General features: G+C 38.2%; 2 protein-coding genes across 3 annotated transcripts; one reads left to right on the top strand and one right to left on the bottom strand.

The window, feature by feature from the left end:
* Positions 1 to 1321: 1321 nt before the first annotated feature.
* Positions 1322 to 10604, top strand: LOC149028656 (uncharacterized). Of its 2 annotated transcripts, XM_089138587.1 has the most exons (6): positions 1322 to 1444; positions 1569 to 1608; positions 1724 to 1804; positions 7060 to 7252; positions 8806 to 9073; positions 9809 to 10604. In XM_089138587.1, exons 1-6 carry the CDS (start codon positions 1388 to 1390, stop codon positions 10013 to 10015), a joined length of 846 nt encoding a protein of 281 aa, XP_088994713.1. In that variant the 5' UTR covers positions 1322 to 1387; the 3' UTR covers positions 10016 to 10604. The 2 variants fall into 2 exon arrangements, with proteins under 2 accessions (XP_088994713.1, XP_088994707.1); XM_089138581.1 differs by lacking the exon at positions 9809 to 10604 and having other exon boundaries at positions 8806 to 9679.
* A 530-nt stretch (positions 10605 to 11134) lies between these two features.
* LOC149028655 (seryl-tRNA synthetase / serine-tRNA ligase) lies at positions 11135 to 18237 on the bottom strand. The gene is made up of 9 exons (XM_089138572.1): positions 17792 to 18237; positions 17620 to 17690; positions 17361 to 17522; positions 17092 to 17197; positions 13505 to 13698; positions 12645 to 12748; positions 12380 to 12563; positions 12047 to 12226; positions 11135 to 11941 (listed from the first exon to the last, which is right to left on the bottom strand). Exons 1-9 carry the CDS (start codon positions 17922 to 17924, stop codon positions 11732 to 11734), a joined length of 1344 nt encoding a protein of 447 aa, XP_088994698.1. The 5' UTR covers positions 17925 to 18237; the 3' UTR covers positions 11135 to 11731.
* Positions 18238 to 19289: the final 1052 nt, after the last annotated feature.

The raw sequence follows: 19289 nt of genomic DNA, 5'->3' as shown, positions 1-19289 counted from the left end.
GGCATGGCCTATAGAAATGGAATCCTAAAAATCATATCAAATGGACATTTTCATCTTTATTCAAAGATCCAAGGAAAGTTTGGGAACATTATTAATAACATCCGTCGAAATTCATATCAAATGGACATGTCCGTTTCACCCACATTGGACGGGAAGAAAGCCAAGTAGCTGATTGGTGTTCAAGGATGTTCTGTGATGAAATAGAAATCCTAAAAAACCTACAAAAACCACCTCCGAAATTAGAGGAATTTCTTCAAGCTAATATGTTAGTTGGGCCAAATTAGCTTTTTATTTGTTTTGTTTTCTATTGGGTCTTGAGTTATCCCGTTCTTTCTAAAAAAAAAAAAAAATCATTATAAATGACCAATGTTATATTTGAATACACCATTTAAGTCTATTCTATTTTCATAATTAATTTATGCAATAGAGTATTTTATGATTTTTTTCACTTAATTTTAGGCATATTTAGTAATCGCATTCAGTTCCTTCAAAATGTTTAATATAATAAGAAGCTCATTAAGGTCCCCCGAACTAGTAGCTTTATATTAGGGGCGGTACTATTACACGTATTACTAGGGAGTCATACTCCATGACCTCTTCATTGAAGAGCCTTAATTATTATATATTATTTTTATTTTTTTGAGCAAAAACTTTCAAGCTTCCTTGTGAGTTTGATGGTGAAATGGGGAAATTTTAAGGGCCACTCCTTGAGTTACCCCTTAATATTAATGTCATCTTAGAAGTTATTTGATTTATCAATCAAACCGTTTAGGATGAAAATAAATCAACGATTCCCCGCCATTGGAAAACCATAGTTAAGCGTGGAGTAAGTTAAATTTTTTCCAAAAATAAAAACAAAAAATAAAAATTACCTTGAACGAAAAACCTTAAACTTGACTAGCTCAACTTGTTTCTTCATCTTCCCTTTATTGTCTACGACTTCTTCTTCTTGAAGTTATAAATCCTCAGCAAGGTTGTTTTGCTGTTTCAGTATGGGTAATCTGCTGAACTAAGCTGTAGTGTTACTAATATGGGCTCCGACTGATTAAATTGGATAATTCAGGGGTGGTATTAATATTGGGTCATACTAAAAATTCCCCCAAAAAAAAGGTATTCTCCATATTGTCAATTCTTTTAGATCCAAGGTTAAAACAGACCTTCACCATAGATCGATCAAATCCGGTTCCGAGTTTTCGAATCCTCCTGTTTTCCGGTTCTCATCTCAATTAGATCGGTAACCCGGGGGCCGGGTCGGTTCAGACCGTTTAGGAATTCTCAAAGAAACAGACAATGAATGCAAAGCGAGAGTGGTGGGAGAAATTCGTCAGAGGAATAACAGAAAGGCTATTCACTTTTCCCGCGATTTCCATTTTTTGTGAATTGATTGATGATGTCAGGCGGATACGCCAGTCTCCACAACCAGAACGTCGCTGGCTCCGTGCCTGTAAGCACTCTATTCGCTTCTCTTCGTTCCATCGTTCTCGATTCAGATTTAACCTACCTACGCTCTCATCGACAATCGTTTTCAAATTCTTGAGATATCAATCCTCCGTTCTCTCAATTTGCAGGTGGCTTCAGATTCCGGTCACGTCGCTGTTCAATTTACAGGTCGGGCTTTTTCTTCATTTTTTCTTTCCTTTTTTGGCGTTTCGAATTTCATATCCTGAATTTCATTTACTTGTATTCGGTTCGCATTTGATTAGTTGATGGTTTATGTTTACAGAGTCGAAATTTCAGACGGTTCCACCTTCTCAGGGTCAAGGAAAGATCTCAAGTGGCTTTCGTCCCCCGCGCGATGCTGATGGTAAGCGCTTGTCTACTCACTCGATCGCTTCAATTTCAGTTTCTCTTAATAACCAGCTTGATGATTCCTAAGTTGTTGGTTTCTGAGATATGCGGATCCTGTGCAGATCGAATAAAGGAATTTCAGTTTTAATGTTTTGATTCTCCTTGTGTGACGCGGGAATAAACATAAACCGAATGGTTGTTCTTGTTGACTTCACCTAGCCGTTTGTCGTGAAGGGTGTTTTTTGCGGATGGCATCGAGATAGGGAACTCTGGATTTAAAAATTAAAATGCTTCTCAACTAATGGATGTTAATGAATTATTTTACCTTTTTAGTTGGAATATCTGGAGTTCGTTTGTATCTGCTTAGTGAAAGTATAGTTAATTCCGTCGATTCTGATTTCAAACCCATGGACTCAGAATCCATAGGATCGTCGTTTATTGAAGTTAAATATTCGGTTGCCCGGATTCTATTAATTGATTAATCTTAGAAATTACCATGATTAGTGAGTCAAGTTTTTTTTTCTTTTTTCCTTAATTTAATACTCAGGATCAATTTGGAGGAACCGAAGGATTTAACCCCAAACCATGGAATCCAGATAATTCCAATTTTTAGGCTAAATTCATAATTCCATCTGATTCTTGATTCTGGTTGCTAATTGTCTAACAAAAGTAACCAAACTGTTATTAAATATTGCATTCATGATTCAACAGATTTGAAATCCATGAAATCAAATAATAAATGCACTATTAACAAGTACAAGTGTTTGGCTTGTCTTGGTGGTTGATTTCAATATCTAGATCATTACACTCGTCTGTGCTGCATTCTATGCAGTTTGCACATAACAGTCTCGTAGTTCTGCCAAAAGAAACAGCATTCCCAGTTCACAAGGCTCCCACTGCGAGGTCTGTGGAGGATCATAATATGTTTATCTTCTTTTATCCATGAACTACGTCTCAAATCATCAATTTTTCAAGGGGTGGCTGGTATCTTGGTGCCATTTAATTGACCTTAAAACTATACTACTGTCACCGAGTAGACTTAATCCTAGGGATCAAGGAGGTGTCTATTTTGTTAAGATTGAGCTCTCAAACTCAGTGTTGCTTCTGTGGTGCCTTCACATCTTCCATGCATTCCCTGTTGATAATGGTGTATCTGTTGCACCTTGAAAGCCTTTAAATCATCAAACAAGAACTTCCAAGATATCTTGCTTTTCTGAAATAGTGAGACAAAACCATGGGCAAAATTAATAACTACACAAACTCAGTCGAGTCAAGATCTCAAACCAAGGTTTCAGGTCAACCAAACCAGTGTATAAAATGGGTCAGGTTTCGTTTGAATTGAGATAATTCGACAGGTCTTCTCAAGTATAGACAGTTTTGCCTGGTTCTTGCTGCCAGCTTCAATCTTGCATTCTTCTGCTGGATTTTTGGTTGGAGAGGTTGTTCCTGGATATTTCTTCAATCTAGCTCAAGCTGCTTAGCGGTTATTGGCACTTTGGCATCATCTGAAACATACAACCCTAGGGTCTTGTACTGCACCTTTGGATTGTGATTTGAAACTGTACATGTGTATTGTTGTTTGAACATTAATGTATGAGTAAGAGTTTTGAATGAGTATATTATGTGTATGATAGGTATTTTAGGCTTTTATTTCAGCTTAGTGGTTTCTAGCTTGGGTCTGAAATGGAAACTCTCATTTTCACATTTTTGTTATAAATCTGGTGGTACCACTGTGTTCAAAAGGCCTGAAGGAGGCTGAACAGCAAGTTTCAGCCCCAAATGACACCATATGCTCCTCAATATGGACCATCGAGTCCCAAAAAAATATACTCATAATAGTATCCCATCAATGACTCAACTTGCTATTTTGAGGGAACCTCCATATCTAGATTCTAGATCTTGATCTATGTTTCAAATTGCTTAGTCCAGTTTATGGACCTGACAGTGTCTGCTATTGCATTGCAATGCAGAAATATACAAAGTGAGAGCTTGCAAGTTTTTCAGGATCTCATTTCATCCTAGCTGTTATGGAAAATGTGCCGTTAGGATATCTGAGCGAGAAGTCAACCAATAGACAGAACTGACATAAAAAGCAATGAAACCAAATCATGATGATGGTTTACCTGGAAGGAAAATGTGGACTCCCTAACATGCAGTATCGGAACTCTATGAATCCAAGAGCAAGTGGAGGGCCAAAGAAACCCCCAGGGTTACTGCCCAGCTCCTAGAGTTGCTGCCCAGCAGCTTAGTTTTAATTTATTTTTTTTAAGCTGTGCTTATTTATTATTTTAAAGTTAGACCTTGTACAGGTCTAACGATAAAAGCCTAGTAGTATTAGAATGCAATTAGATTAAAGCTGGGGTATGGATAGACCCCTCCACTTGGTGGTGAGAGATCAAAATTCTATTAATGAACACAACCTTCCCTTCGGGCAATATCTTGTGTCTTTAGTTCTGGTTCTGTCAATTTGTTTGAAGATCCAAGACCTAGGAAGGTTCTAAGTGTAATTAAGCTTAGAATCTTGACTGTCGCTGTATAGGACATCCTTTGACCTCCATCTTTAGGTGAATCCCAGCATCAACAAGGCCCCATTCGAGGTTCCGTCCAAGTACTATTGGAAGGCCTTATCATTCCCCATCCCTATACTCTTCATTTCCATTTATTAAACCCCTAATTCTGGTTCAATCCCCTCTGCTCCACCCAAACCCTAAAACTGCTGGATCTCCAAAACCAGCCATCACTGTCAGCCCAAATTTTAGCCATCAACTCTTACGTATGATCCACATTCAAGCCTAAACTGACCAGCCAATTCCCAGATCTGATCATTCTTGTTTTTATCACCCCATTTCCCTCCAAAATCAAGAAACCTATTCTATTCCCAATTGTTAGAAAGGTAGAAGTGTCAGAAATGGGACTGATTAGGAGTCATAATTTGAATAGGATTTGTATTCATAAGTCCTATTCTAATTTGTTTTTGTTTCCTTGTTCAGTTTTACTTCTTGTTCATCTGTAAATAATAATTGTTGATGGCTGGAGACTTTACGACTTGACTGTGCAGCTCCAATACCAGAATTGTGGCTTCTTCTTTCTCTTTCTCATCTACATCCAATTTTTACACACCAGTTAACCATCCACTCATTGAAACTTGAGTAGATTATTCTAGGTATTAAGAGCTAGATTCATTCCAAATTTCACTGAGTTCCCATAAATTTTCTTCCCATATCTCAAGGATCTCCCTGCATTGAACCAAATACCCATCACTCCAAACTGAAGTACTTAACCACTTCTATTCCATTAACCACACCAGAATCACTAGGGGACTTAGAGATGAGTAATCACTATTTCAAAACTCAATTGGGGAACCAACTCAAGAAACATCCCATACACTATACCCGAGATTTGGGTTTGGCTTGGGATTTAAGTCTAGCCCTAGAGATCTTGGAAGAATATGTCTTATTCAAGTAAGGCTGCATCACCTAAGTAATTTATGCCTGAAGATTAGGTTGCTAGCACTATGATTTCATCTGAAGCCTGTAAGTATCTGAGTAACATACGAGGAGGTCAAATATGATCCAATCTACAGTAGGACCATTAATAGTTGCAGCAGATCATTAATAGAAGCTAACTAAAATTTAAATGCAAACAGCAAATAGAAGGTAGACCTCTAAATTAAATGGTAGATCAATCAGCCAGAAGTAGGGTCTGAAATTGGGACCGAGTGGGCCTCTTGTAGGATTGAAACAGTCCTCTAAATATCCCTGTTGATGGGGAAATAGGATGCTAAGTTGAAGTCCTTAAATGGTGATAGCAAAGAAATAGAAACAGATGCAGCTTTAGCTGTGTAGAAGGTCTTCCTTGTCCTTAATCAGCAAAGCAGATCTGATTGGTCCTTCATAGCTGCAGCACCAGCACACTGTTGATGTCACAAGGCAACAACAAGCAGAACTTGATTAGGAGAAGAGAGAATGTGGAAGGAAGAAGAGAGAAGATAAAGAAGGATATGGTTTTGGCTCTCACCAGCGAGGTCATCCTATCTAGGACAAGAATTCCTATATAAAAGCAATATTCAACTTAAATAATTATTCCCCCCCCCCCCCCCCCCCTCACTGGGGGTTTGTTGCTCTATGGGCAGGTTACAATGTATAAAGGCTAAGAACTGAGTTCCAATGAAATAGCAAGTTTACTCTTAAAGGTGAATTTGGAATACAAGCAATTGACAAAATAGTAACAAACTAGAAATAGGATATTTGACTTTTCAAAGTTTCTTATTATTGAAGCAGTAAACTAAATTCTAAACCCCACTCGTAGGAAACGTTGAGTCATCTAATTTCCATGTGATCTGGTCTTGGGCCCCACAGGATCTTTTAGGAATATTTCCGCCAAGGAAAATATAGGGCTCTGAAACTGGTGGCATTAAACAATGTTTTGGCCTCTTCTTTGTGGTTAGATTTACATCAAGGAGGTTCTGATGTGTGACTCAAAATGGGATGGACTTGCTTTCAAGTTTCAGGAGCAAAAGGGGGCAACAAGTTCCTAACCAAGGGAGGAATCTGTGAGTTATTTAAAGAGGTTGGAAAAATGATTTGGGTTTATACTTTATAGCTGGCCTGGAATTCAGAGTGGAGTACCCACATTGGCATCTTTGAGTGGGTGATGGGGTTGTAGCGGAAGAGTTACCCTTGCAAAGTTGTGAGTGGTGATTTCCTTTACTTAGCGTTGGATTGGTATTTAAGAGGAGCTTTGAGTCAGTGATAGGTTGGGATACTGCACTGTGAGTGGTGATCTCCTTTACTTAGTGTTGGGTTGGTCTCTGTGAGGAGCTTTGGGTGGGTGACCTTGTTGGGATTCAACCCTCGGGATAGTGTTGGAATTTTTGTAGAGGTTCTTATTGGGGTCTCAAATAGATTTTTGGGCCTTAATTTTGATGGTTTATTTCCCTTAGTATCTCTTTTAACTTTTTCCTATATCTCTTCTATATTCTTTTTTCTGTTTCTTCTAAGGTCACATTAAAGTTTTTGCCTAATCAAGAGGACCGATGATTCTTGTAGTCTTCTGAAAGTACCTTCTTTTTCATTCACTTTATAAAAATGTTGGCAATCATGCGGTAGAACAGATGCTATGTTTTTCTTCCTGGACTTCTTTCGATATACTGATAATTCATGCAATTAGTAGAGTTACGTAACTGCAAAGTTTGAACCATTTTCAGTGGTTAGCATTCTTTATTTCCAATTTTCTATTTTTCTACTAAACGTTCTGTTGAAATTGTTGTAGACAGCTTCTCTCAACCAGCAAATGGCAATAAATCTAATGAACCTGAACCTAGTGGTTGGTTTCGAGTATTGACAGTTGCTGCTTACAAACCATACTTTGATGTGGACACCTCAGATGTATTAGGGAGGATTGTGGACTCACTTTTCCCATTTAGGGCAAGTTTTTCTGAAAAGACTGCCAGCAAGCCAGACTTGTAAGTTTTTATTTGTATTCTATTACAGATGTTGTAATTATGAAATCAATTTGTAGACTAGAAGACTAGCAGGCCACTAGTACTTCTTGGAGATGATAAGATGGTGCTAGATCTATTTTGCTGATCCTAGACATTTAAGAATTCTGCTGCTGTTATTGTTATATTCTGCCTCATATTTAGAACAACCTCAGGTGTCCTCATTGTCCTTTCTCGATTGATACTTTCTTTGATTAACATTTTGTATGGCTTGATGAAACCTTTGATATGGAGTATGGAACTAACAAATTATGACAAATCATGATGTCTTCCTCAGTAACAGATTTAACCAATCACAGTGCCTTTCTTATTACTCATTAAGTCACTACTATAAAGTTAAAAGAAGCCTTAACAAAAATTTCATTCAAGGAATATGACTCCCCATAAGAAACTGTAATTTTCTTATAAAATTAACTGTTTTCATGAACTCAAAATCTCAAGTATTCTTCCAGTTTTTTTCACTATCTATGGACAATATTCATTTGTCCTCAGGATTTGGGGGTTAGATCTGCCACTGCTGATTTGGATCCAATCCCAAGTCAAATCTGCCAATACTCACATAATCAACTATTGGCTGATCTGGGTTTTATAGGGTAGGCATGGGCACCCCAAAATAGTCAAGACAATTCATATAAGAATGTACATAAATATATGTCAAATAGGAGAGGGGATGGGTATGCCACTGGCTTTGGTGAGGTAACGGGCTACACCAATCACAAGGCTGGACATTGGAGGGAAGCTTATTTTTTTCATTGCTCTGGATCCTATTTGTGACAATGGTGGTAAAGTCTATTGATTTATTTTGTTTGTCTGTGTGTAAAGAAACGATAAATTTGCTTTTGTTTTAGATTTATGTGGGAGGATGATTTTCACATACGTGTAAATATGCTTTTGTATTGTCATTACTTTGGATGCACTTATTAAAACTGAGAAACCTGCTTGAGCTCAACCTGGCCCCACAAAACCTGGGTCCAATCTGTGGGCTTAAACAACATTATTGGGTCGGATTAGGCTAAACAATCCCTAATGAGCACGCAATTTGGGATTAGAAAATTGAGTTATTCACAAGTGTCTCTTCCTCATTCATTAAAATAAAACCCCACCATCATTATATTTATGAGTTTCTACCCAAAAATAGAAATGCATTTTCATTTTTGAAAAATAAAAGGTAAACAAATGAAGCTAATCTTGTTAAGGCTGGAGTTTTTCTTTTTCTTTTTCTGCTTGGATTCTGTGATGATCTGCTATAGTATACCATAAATGTGAGATTGGCAGTGTGGTTCAATATTCAAGTTCATGGACATCAATACAAGGAAAATAGTATTCCTATTCTTTCCTTTTGTATCTTAAAAGTTTGTTCATAACTATTTATGTGTCCTAGTTAGAATATGTGATTCTTTAACTTTTCCGCTCTTTTATTGTTTTTAAATTCTTAGTTATCTGAGTTGCTTTTATTTCTTTTTTCATTTTCATTTTTCTTTGTTAACATATAAATTTTTACTGTGAATTGAGAAAAGGTATGGGCCATTTTGGATATCTACCACGTTGATATTTGTAGCAGCGTCCATTGGCACATTTGTCACGTACCTGGCACACAAACTGCAGAAGAAAGAATGGGATTATGACATTAATCTGGTGCCATGGTCAGCTGGTTTATTTTATGGCTATGTCACTGTTGTCCCTCTCGGCTTGTATTTCATCCTAAAATACTTCTCTGTGCCATCTGGTCTCTCCCAGCTGTTTTGTCTATATGGTTACTCCCTATTTGTCTTCATTCCTGCCTTGGTAAGTCCAAGTTACAGCTTTACTCATTTCATGATGTTTCTTTGTCTGTATGTGCTTGTTTGGGTGTGGGAAAGAGATGTTACCTTAAAGCCTAAGTTTCCCTATTCTACCATCATAGATTGTGTGGAGTTTCATTTCATTGTCAAAACTACGGAAGTACCTCCACTTAGCTTACATGTGGGAGTTTTGATAATTAACATCTGCCAGTACAAACTGTGGAAAAAGGGAGATGTAGCTGATTTACTACGCCAGTCCTTAATTATTTCCTTAGTAGGAAGGCTCAGTCATTATCCCTTTGATCAGGCAACTCAGGACAATTCCACCCTTTCCCCAATTTGGGAGGGGATTTCTCCATGAATGCAAAATCAGTTTGCAGTATGAAGAATCAAGTGTTATGTCCTCATTAGTCTGCTAGCATAGTGTGGATTAGATTGGCTTACTTTTGGCTCTAGCAGCATGACAACTCTGTCATTCTCCTCTGATCTTTTCCTAAATTTTAGCTCACACTGGGAAGTGACAAATAGGGCAGACCTGTAAAATTTTGTGAGTTCATAAAGTTCAGGGGTTCATGTTATATTGTCTTCTCATATGCTAGTAAGGCTGCGGTGTTCCCATGTCAATACCCTTTCTTAGTTAAATGTTTATGTCAATTATTTAATATTATGGTTAGACTGAAAGCATATGCTAGTTCTCCTGGGCTTTACCTGCCAAAATTCTGTCATCATTTGATTGCAGTGTCTATCTGTGGTACCTTTGGAAGTGTTCAGGTGGGCAGTTGCAGCTGTTGCGGGGTTTATGTCAGCAATGTTTGTTGCTCTTAATCTCCGAGCTCACATCATGTCTGCTGGTGAAAGTTGGATCTTGATTGTGAGTGGAATATTTCTATTGCAGCTAGCTCTGGCTGTTGTTCTGAAGCTGTATTTATTCACTGTTACGGTGTAAGATAGTTGGAGTTGATCCATGGCATGACCCCAAGTATAGCGCATACAGTTTTTTGGGCTTGCCTCGAGGTGTAGTTTTTTCATTCTTTCCCCATATTCATTACAATAAAATGAATGGCTTGTATTCTTTCATTCTTGTACCTGTTCTGTTTTTTGGCAGAATATTGTTTTCTCTTAACGCTCTCAAGTGGAAATGTTATATAAGCAGGAAAGCTTCTCGGTTTTAGGGCCAGCACCCAGATGCCATTAGGCTGCATCCGTAGTCTCCAAGCAGCATGGTGCAAAAGGCCTGAACGCTATCTTATATCACCTAACTACCTATGTTGACAGGCTTCTTTCCAAACAATGAAAAGAGAATTCCTTTATCTCACAGGTGCACCAATGCTATTAGATAGAATTAAGCTTATACACCTTAATAGAAAATAAAGAACAATTCTTCCAATAAGCAGGAACGGCTGATAAGATGGAATCCATCTACACCAGTCTACGTTCGTATGAAAGATGGTAAGCTTTCCAGTTGATGATATATTTTCCTCTCTTACCCTAACCCTTAGATCCTAAGCTTTGGATTTAGTCCAACAAATTTAGATTCCCAAAATAAATAGTATCATTGGACAAAACCACGTCCTCCATAAAGACTAGAAACATTTCCAAAATAGATTTGATAGTCGAAATCCAATTATGGAGTTTTAAAGTATCATAAGCCAAACAAAGTACAAAGATCTCAGAAGTTTACCCGAGCCACTTTAATCTATCGGACCATGCCAAGATGCTGAAGAAGTTAAATGAATGGGAAAACCCTTCATCATGGCTCTAATGGATTCAAGCTGAAAGAGAATACCCTGTTTCAAGTCTCTATTATGAATTTTCTTTTTTATGCATCAACAAATTGAAATAACTTACCTTCATTTTCATGGAAAATTATATAAAAAAGAACGCCATGGCCAATCAAGCAACCCCATCTACGCTTATTATGGATTTTTGACATGTCTCAACATTTTTCGCATGTGTTGCTTGTTCTTTTTTCTTTTCTTTCGGTTAAGCTTAAGCATACGTTGCTTGTTGGAGATACGTTTCAAGCTATAATCCATGTCAAAATGAAATTTCACAAACCCCTGTTTTCACCGGGAAATAGAAACAAACTTTGCTTAATGACTGATTAGGTTTACCCGGTCTGACAAACACCTTCACGGCAGTTGTCCTGTCCACTTGTCCCACAGGACGCAACTGTACCTACAGGGTTACGGTTCACACAAACCAAACCAAGACAAAAATAAAATCCAAACAAGAAAAAAGTAAGACTCATTTGCCCACATTACAAGTTTACAACTTCCTTCAGTGGCCATTAAAATATTAAATTCTATTACTCTGAAAATTTGGTCTACCATAAAAAGTCAAAAATATAATAATAATAATAAAAAACCCACAATACCAATGACAGCGCACCCAGTTCTTGCAGATTCTTGAATTTGCCCACAATGAAGTGGAAAGAAAAGGTGCAAGAGCACCCGGTTATGCACTTCCACAGATTTTTTTTGGCCCCAAATATGCCAATGAAACACAACGAATCATCAATCAGTGGTCCTCTCAAGATTCATCAGTGCTGGGTTACAGCAGAAACTCTCTCACCAGTTGCATCACAAACATCTAGGGTCGGCATTTTTTGTTTCCTTTTTGGATTTTAAGCTATCGAACTGCGGATTTCCAAGAGAATAAATTAAGCTTTTGACTTCTTCCCTTTAGCTTCTGGAGTCGGCTTAGTTTGGAAAAGAATTTCCTTTCTGCCACCCATATAAGGCTGTAACGCTTCTGGAATATTAACACCATCTTCCTTCTGATTATTCTCAAGGATGCAACAAATGGTCCTCTCTGTTGCTGTGAGTGTTGAGTTCAATAGATGAACATACTGCTTTACCTGTTCATTGCTCTGTGAAAAACCAATAAAAACCTTGTGAATGTTTCAGACAAACAAAGAGTACCTCTAGAATGGCAGCCTATTATTTAGAAGAAAAAAAATATTGCAAGAAAATACCTTCTTTTGCCCAAATCGAATCTCTAGTCTTCTAGACTGGTAGTCTGTACAGTTCGAACAGGACACCAGCTCTCTGTATGTTTGAGAGGCAGGGAACCACGCTTCTAAATCATACTTTTTGGCAGCTGCATCATTTAAGGCTCCAGAAACAATAGCCACAATTTGATAGGGAAGATTTAACTGCAACAGAGATTGATCAACATCAGGCAACTTCAAGAAAAATTGACTTCGCCAAACTTTTCAATAGAGAAACTGAATAAATAAACAAAATAAAAATAAACCAGAGAATTAAAAAAATATCCTCTCCTAAGTTTTCAAGAAAGATTCAAAGACCTCTTTGTAGAAGTCCTCCGAGTTCTTGATCATTTCTTCATGCATTTCCCACGAGTCATTGCCATTTGGGGTGGTAATGCAAAACTGCTCCACTTTTTCAAATTGATGGACTCGGAAAATACCTAGAGTATCTCGTCCGTGAGAGCCAGCTTCTTTACGAAAGCAAGTCGAATAACCAGCATATCTAGCAAGAGACCAATATTTCTTAGCAACCAACATTTCTTACATGTCATCGACCGATAGTAGACATGGCAAAAGTTACTACCTTATGGGTAGCTGGGAAGGATGAATCCAATCATCTTGATGATACGAACAGAGTGGCTGTTCAGCTGTTGCAATCAGATACTTATCATCTCCCTCACCAGTCACCTACAGAACATTAACAATATCAGTTTCACCACACACACACACACACACACAAAAGACTCTTGAACAATTTGAGGCTGGTAAAAGCCTTTCCTCAAAGATCAGAGATTTTTTCAGGGCATCTGCTATACAAGAATTGAAACCTAATGTGCTTAATTCAGTAGAATAAGCAAAAATCAGAATGATCTTGGAACTGGGTACCTTAGCCTGAAGCATATACTTAAAAAGTTCGGACTCTCACAGACTCTCTAGATAATTCAAGACCCGATCAATTGAGGTAACTGCTGGGGGCAGCCTAAAGGTTGCAAGACCCAAAAGTACCAACCGCACAAGGCGAGTCCAAATGTTACACAAGTATTTAATGACATTCTTAATGATTGGAATCAAAGCACTCCTCCAACAGACAAAGTAATAGAAATAATAATCACAAACATAAACTATCAAACATGTAATTATGAAATTTAAGGTTTCATAGTTCTAAGAATCTTCATAGCCCCAAGAAAAACATATAAAAGGAAACATGTGATGTGATCCACAGGGTGAAAACTCCATAATAACTATGAGAAAATCTGCAGTGTTGTTAGGTATAGGCTAAAAGAATTGGTTGAACACAGTTGACCTAGAATTAGGCTGACTGGTGTTATACTGGCATTGAGCTGGCTGGAACAGCATTGCATGGTTGCTGTCAAGTTTCAACAAAGTAAAAGTGACTTCTATGCTCCCATAGACTTAAGTATGACAGGAAAAAAAGGTTGTTACCTTGTACAGTTCTTCATCAAACTGAGCTAGCTGAGCACATTTTGCCATGACATCTTTCTTCATAAAAAATGGAGTCTGCAGTGGTGTATAATTCCGCTTTCTCAAGAATTCAAGTCCAAAGTTTATTAATGCCTGATTGAGAAGAACGCCATCTCCTTTCAAGTAGAAACCTCTTCCTCCAGCTATATCAGCACCTACATGCATACAGCATATTTTATAACTGCACATGGCAAAAGAAAGCATATGGTTGTGATAAGATACATTACTGCAGTTTCTTGTAATCATCTCACTTTTAGCCCTCAGGATGCACAAACAGAGAGATCAGTCCCCCCCCAGGCGCGGGGGTTCCAACTTACAATAAACTACAGAAAGCCTATGTTTAATCATGGTCAAGAATGAATCATTAACTCCAGCTCAATTAGGGATCGATATCCAATTAAAGGATTGTATATGTAAAATGGAAAAATGAATCTACTGGGGAGAGGGGTTTGATCCTAAAGATTATAGAACTATTTATTGGTTACGATGATGAATAACAACAGATATTCCACTTCAAATATACTGAGAAAGGAAACTCGCGACAACTCAATTTGCAGCTATATCTTAGCAGTGGTGGTCACCAGAATTTGTTTAATATAATGCATTAAAGTATCAAACTACAACACAGGCCCTGGAAAAAACAATCCAATATCAATAGTCTATTAAATCAATCTCTCTTTTAAAATAAACAATAAAGAAGCAATATAAAATACCTTGCCACACACAAAAGGATCCATAAATATTTTAGTAATGTCAAACTAAGATACAGTGAAAGGATAATTACTCAAGTTTACCTCTCCATTCAAAACTTCTCCTGTGATTTTTGAATACGGCTCAAATAACGAAAACAAACTAAGGCTCAGAACTTGTTCAGAGGTAAGGGAAAATCTCTTCGCAGCACCTTCCAGATGCTCAACCACCCGTTACCTATGTCAACCAAATGATCTAACATGTTCTCCTAACATCTGGGTATGTGTTTGGTAACATTTCCATTTTGAGAGACCAGTTCTTATACAAAACCCTTTTTTAATGTTTTTGTGCTAAAAAAGCCGTTCTTTGCTTGGAAATGGGCAATTGATAAATCCGTCCTGAAAATATTTCCAGAACACTATTAGAATAAGTTGGTGTTTGATGAACTCATTCTAAGGTTTCATTAGGGACTAATTTTATCACTTTTGTTTCCGTTCTTTGGTAAAAACATCTTTTTGATCTACAAAAAGAGTTTTTCAGACCACTTTTCTAACCTGTGTTTGTTCTTAAAGAACAAAAGAACAAACCATTTTAACAAACACCTCTAATCAGTTCTTCCGTTCCCAAAGAACAGAATAACGCCAAAAACATTTTCTAAGAACATTCCCAAGCATGCCTTAGGTGACCTGACACCTGAGTTGTCGGAAGAAAACAGCCATAGGTGTCGGGATTCTTTCCTACACCAGCACATCCTGGAGTATTTTGTGTAGGGATTCGCCCTACACAGCCACCAAAATCTTTGAGACATTATAGGATTTGTTAAAATATTATTTGGTGTTGTATTTGAATTGTAATACTGATTGGAATTTGATAGTGAATCCCAGTATAAGCTTGAGTCCAAGCTTCAAATTAGGAACTCTACTACTGTAGGAGTTTTAGTTAGACTTTGAACTTCTGGCCACCCTTTAGGCATAAAAAACCATTATAGAACATGAATTTTGTTTTGAACATTGCTTCCCTTCAAGAAAGAGAGTCGCTTCCAACCTTCCACTGAATTTCTTTAGGCAGTTCCCAAGTCTTCCCCATTGATTTTTAGCAACCTTCAGGTTGCAGGAACTTCGCAAGTTCAAGGCCTCCGTTGACCATAAAAACTGCAATCCAACAACTTCCACAGACAGTAAGTTGAATTATCCCCAACCCAATTCTTCTTTTTTTAATCCCCCACACCTCAAACCCTAACATTCCCTAATTCCAGGAAACCATTTACAAGCACTAAAACCTTCATATACCAATATACAGCCATCAGAAATACCTCATAATTGAATTGAATTACCTCACAGCCCTAGGAGAACTGGGTTAAGGCTGCAGCTTCACATGACCATTAGAAACTTGAGATTCCCACAAGGTTCTATTCCCAGAAACCCATAAACCTAACCTTATTCCACTGCCATTCGATTCCAGCATTGCTCCACCATTTTAGACTTCAAGAAACCTTTCCTATCAGATTCCCCTACACCCACTATCCCACCATCAGACCTTAGGTTCGGCCAAACCCTAACCCTAGTTTTAACCTAATCAAAATTGCCAATTCACCTCAAATACTGGTTATTGGCTTCTCGTTGGATCCCTTCCAAACTAGAATTACATTAGAGAGCCTGGACAAAGGGATGCCCAACAAGGCAACCAACGCACCTGAGAACCTGACAACTATGCTTCCAACTTTGCAATAGACAAAACATCATTTGAAGTATAGCTGTCAAGGTGTCACCTAGACATCAGGCAGCTTTGTCTGGATGGCACCTGGTACACCTGGCTGATGTCATCTTATTTTTTGCACATCCACCAACCAACCTTGGCTTTCCTATGCACCGTGACAACGACAACTATGATCAAAAATTAATAGCCCCCTGCTCTGCACCAAGTCATTCTTTGGCATATTTTTCCAATTTTCAGAAGTTACAGCTCCATGAGCAGAAACTCCTGTGGATGCGTCCCAAAATTGGATTAGGCTCTCCTCTCCACATGTGATCCAGGATACTATCCCATCTCATCCTATCATCACACATTCCATCAATTCCAAGATCCAAACCCAGAAGTAGAATCAAGAATTACGACCTTGGTCTTAATACCTGTGAATAGTTCTGGTCTTCGAAAACTGGGGGGCGGTGAAAATTTCATCAAGGTACATCTTCTCATTCCAAGTCATTTATGGGTTACCACCAGATTACACTGTGGAATCCATACTTATAAAGAAGACTGGGTTACTTTATCCCCAAGTGAAGGTGGGGTATAGATTTCTCAATCCAGGTTTCCATTTATACGAATCTCTAGGGAATTATCTTGAACAGTCTAGGAGTCTCATTAAGCTTTTGTCTGAGTTGACTGCTGGTTGAAAATTATGGTTCCAATTGGAAGAAAGGTGGCCAATTCTGGGTCCTGTCCAATTTTTTGAAAACATAGAATCATCATTGTCTGTTGTACCTAATGACAGGATAAATGGGTAAAGCAACAACATGGAAATATCCGATTAAGATGCATGACAAATCACAAGGTTTATCCACAACAAAGATGGAGAACAAATCTTCTAATGGCTATCTTATCTAACTGACATGACGAATTGACCAAAACAAATAATGGCTGGAATTGTCTAATAAGGAGTTTCACGAAGACCTGATTTATTCACAATGAAGGTGGATAACAGAACTTCAAAACCACCGTAATGGTGTTCAAAGACCCACACACGGCAGCACTTTTACTCCAACTATTCAATCATAGTAGTTGCTAAGAACACAAGATGACATTTAGAGATTATTCAAAAGAGAACAACAAGATGGTGGTACCACTAGAAAAGGAGTTACCTTTCTTCAAATCTGCAATTCCAAGAAGATCAACAAGCTCAACATGATTTCTCAATTTTGGCTCGACCTTTTTGTCACCCCAAGTACGAATTATTTGATTATTAGCCTGAAAATATAAGAAGGACAGGATTGGGAACAAGCAGCAATGCTAAAATCAGTGATCAAATTCAAACCTTCAATCCGACACAATAACAAGTTTTCCAACTAAATGATCCTTCGGACAGCATTAGAAGATTAATGACAAGCTGCATTAAAGGGCTAGATGATACCTCATCATTACTGACGGGAACCGAGTCATGTACAAGGTTTCCTACGGTCTCCAACCTTGAATATAAAGCTGCCCGAGCCTCCTGAACTTCGGCATCTTTCTTCGCCGACGACTGCTTGTTCTCATCCGTGCTCTTTATCATCTGACTCGCATCCTCACCAGCCTACCAAACCAAAGCCGTAAAATATTACACTCCAGTAACTACAAATTCATTTCCAACAAGTACGAAAAAACGAAATCAATAAACCAAACAAACGCACAATCTTAAGACGAGCAACTTCTTTATTGATCTTGTTAAAGTCCTTCCGCAGATTATCGAGTTCAAATTGACCTGAAAAATCAAATCAAACAAAAAGCATATATCAAATCGGTGGGAAGGTGGAAATATACATGTGAAAATAAGATGAGATCGAAATATAGTTAGAAACTCACGCTGTCGCCACTCCTTGTCAAGGCGTATGATCTCGTCAACAATCTCAACGCTGGCGAATCGCCGACGCTGAGATTCACGGATCCGTTCGGGATTGTTACCCTTGTCTTCCCTAAAGAGATTGATGTCCAACATTTTCAGCTCAAGAATGGAGATCAGTTACCGAATGTTGATTCACAGTGATCAACCCCAGTGTCAGTCTTCAGTTAATAATATGAGAGAAATGCCCGTGCAGGAGCTGGCGAGCTGCTATCGTTGTCCCCTTTGAGTGATCGAATAGCTTGATAAGCCGCTCAAAACCCTAATGTCCTACTCGAATTAAGGAGAGATTTGGTTGCCAAAAATAAAAAAGAGAGACTCGCGCGTCACAGAATCACATGTTTCCAGAATAAATAGAGGACCGCAAATGCGGGTTCCACTAAGGCACTAACACGTCCGTGTCCGTGCCCGTGCGCTACAAGAATACATTTGATACACTGACAGGATTTGGAACATAAAAGGTGAGTAGCGACCGTGGGCTGCAAGAAATGAGAAGGCCAATTCTTTAATTTTGGACAGGAGGCACATGAAGCCAGCTTACTCGTACCATGGTTACATTCTATGGGAAAAAAATCATATAACTTAGTAAACATGACTTAGAAACCTTAAATTCTCAATGTTATCTCTTCCTAGTGGTTGCACCCCATCCTTAAGTCCTCTCTAGAGTGTCTAGTCTTCTGATACAAGGTGCAGTCCCTTCATCCTCGTTAGTAGATGTTGGGGGTAATTGTATTACAAATTCTTCAAACACATAAAAATGAAATTGCAATACAATTGAGAGATGAAGATCTTTAGCAAATCCGAAGAACTTGAAGTTGCAACTAGAATGAACCATCGATCGATGATGTTGAGTCACACCTTGAGTGTTGTCTTTAAGGTGATTGATGCACCATACTACCAAGGGTTCTTCGCACCACCACCTCCAAGATAAAGCAACCTCCAACTAGAAGATGAGGTAGTTCTTCTAGTCTCTTCAAGGAGCCAAAAGCTAGAGCACAACACTTAGACAAATTCAAAGAAATAAATTAACTTTATAACACAAATAATGTGAGAGTGAGGAGTGTCTCAATTGCACACCACATGCAAGGAAAGGTTGGGTTTATATAGACCCAAACCTCACCTTACACCCCTTAGGATTCTTAAGGCAATGAATTGGAGAATCAATTCTCCACTAATAGAGAAATCAATGTCTTGTCCCTCCTCCACTAATGAGAATAAACCACCTTGACCTAACATCCCCACTACTTGGAAAAGTAACTCTCATATTCACTTCTTTGGATTTAATTGGATTTAATCCATTCAAATACCTTAACCCCACTCATGGTAATGGCCATGAATGGTCATGAAGTTGAAATGAGAAATGAAGGTCAAGAGTTAAAATTTGAGTAAATTCCATCATTCAAGTAAGCCCACCACACCACCATGATCAAGACCATTAAGACCCATGACCAATGTCATGAA

This window comes from Hakea prostrata, chromosome 1, assembly GCF_041222555.1.
Source record: "Hakea prostrata isolate BN-2017 chromosome 1, UWA_Hpros_2, whole genome shotgun sequence".
NCBI lineage: Eukaryota > Viridiplantae > Streptophyta > Magnoliopsida > Proteales > Proteaceae > Hakea > Hakea prostrata.
The sequence above is the reverse complement of the archived record's forward strand: the minus strand, read 5'-3'. Positions and strand labels throughout refer to the sequence as shown.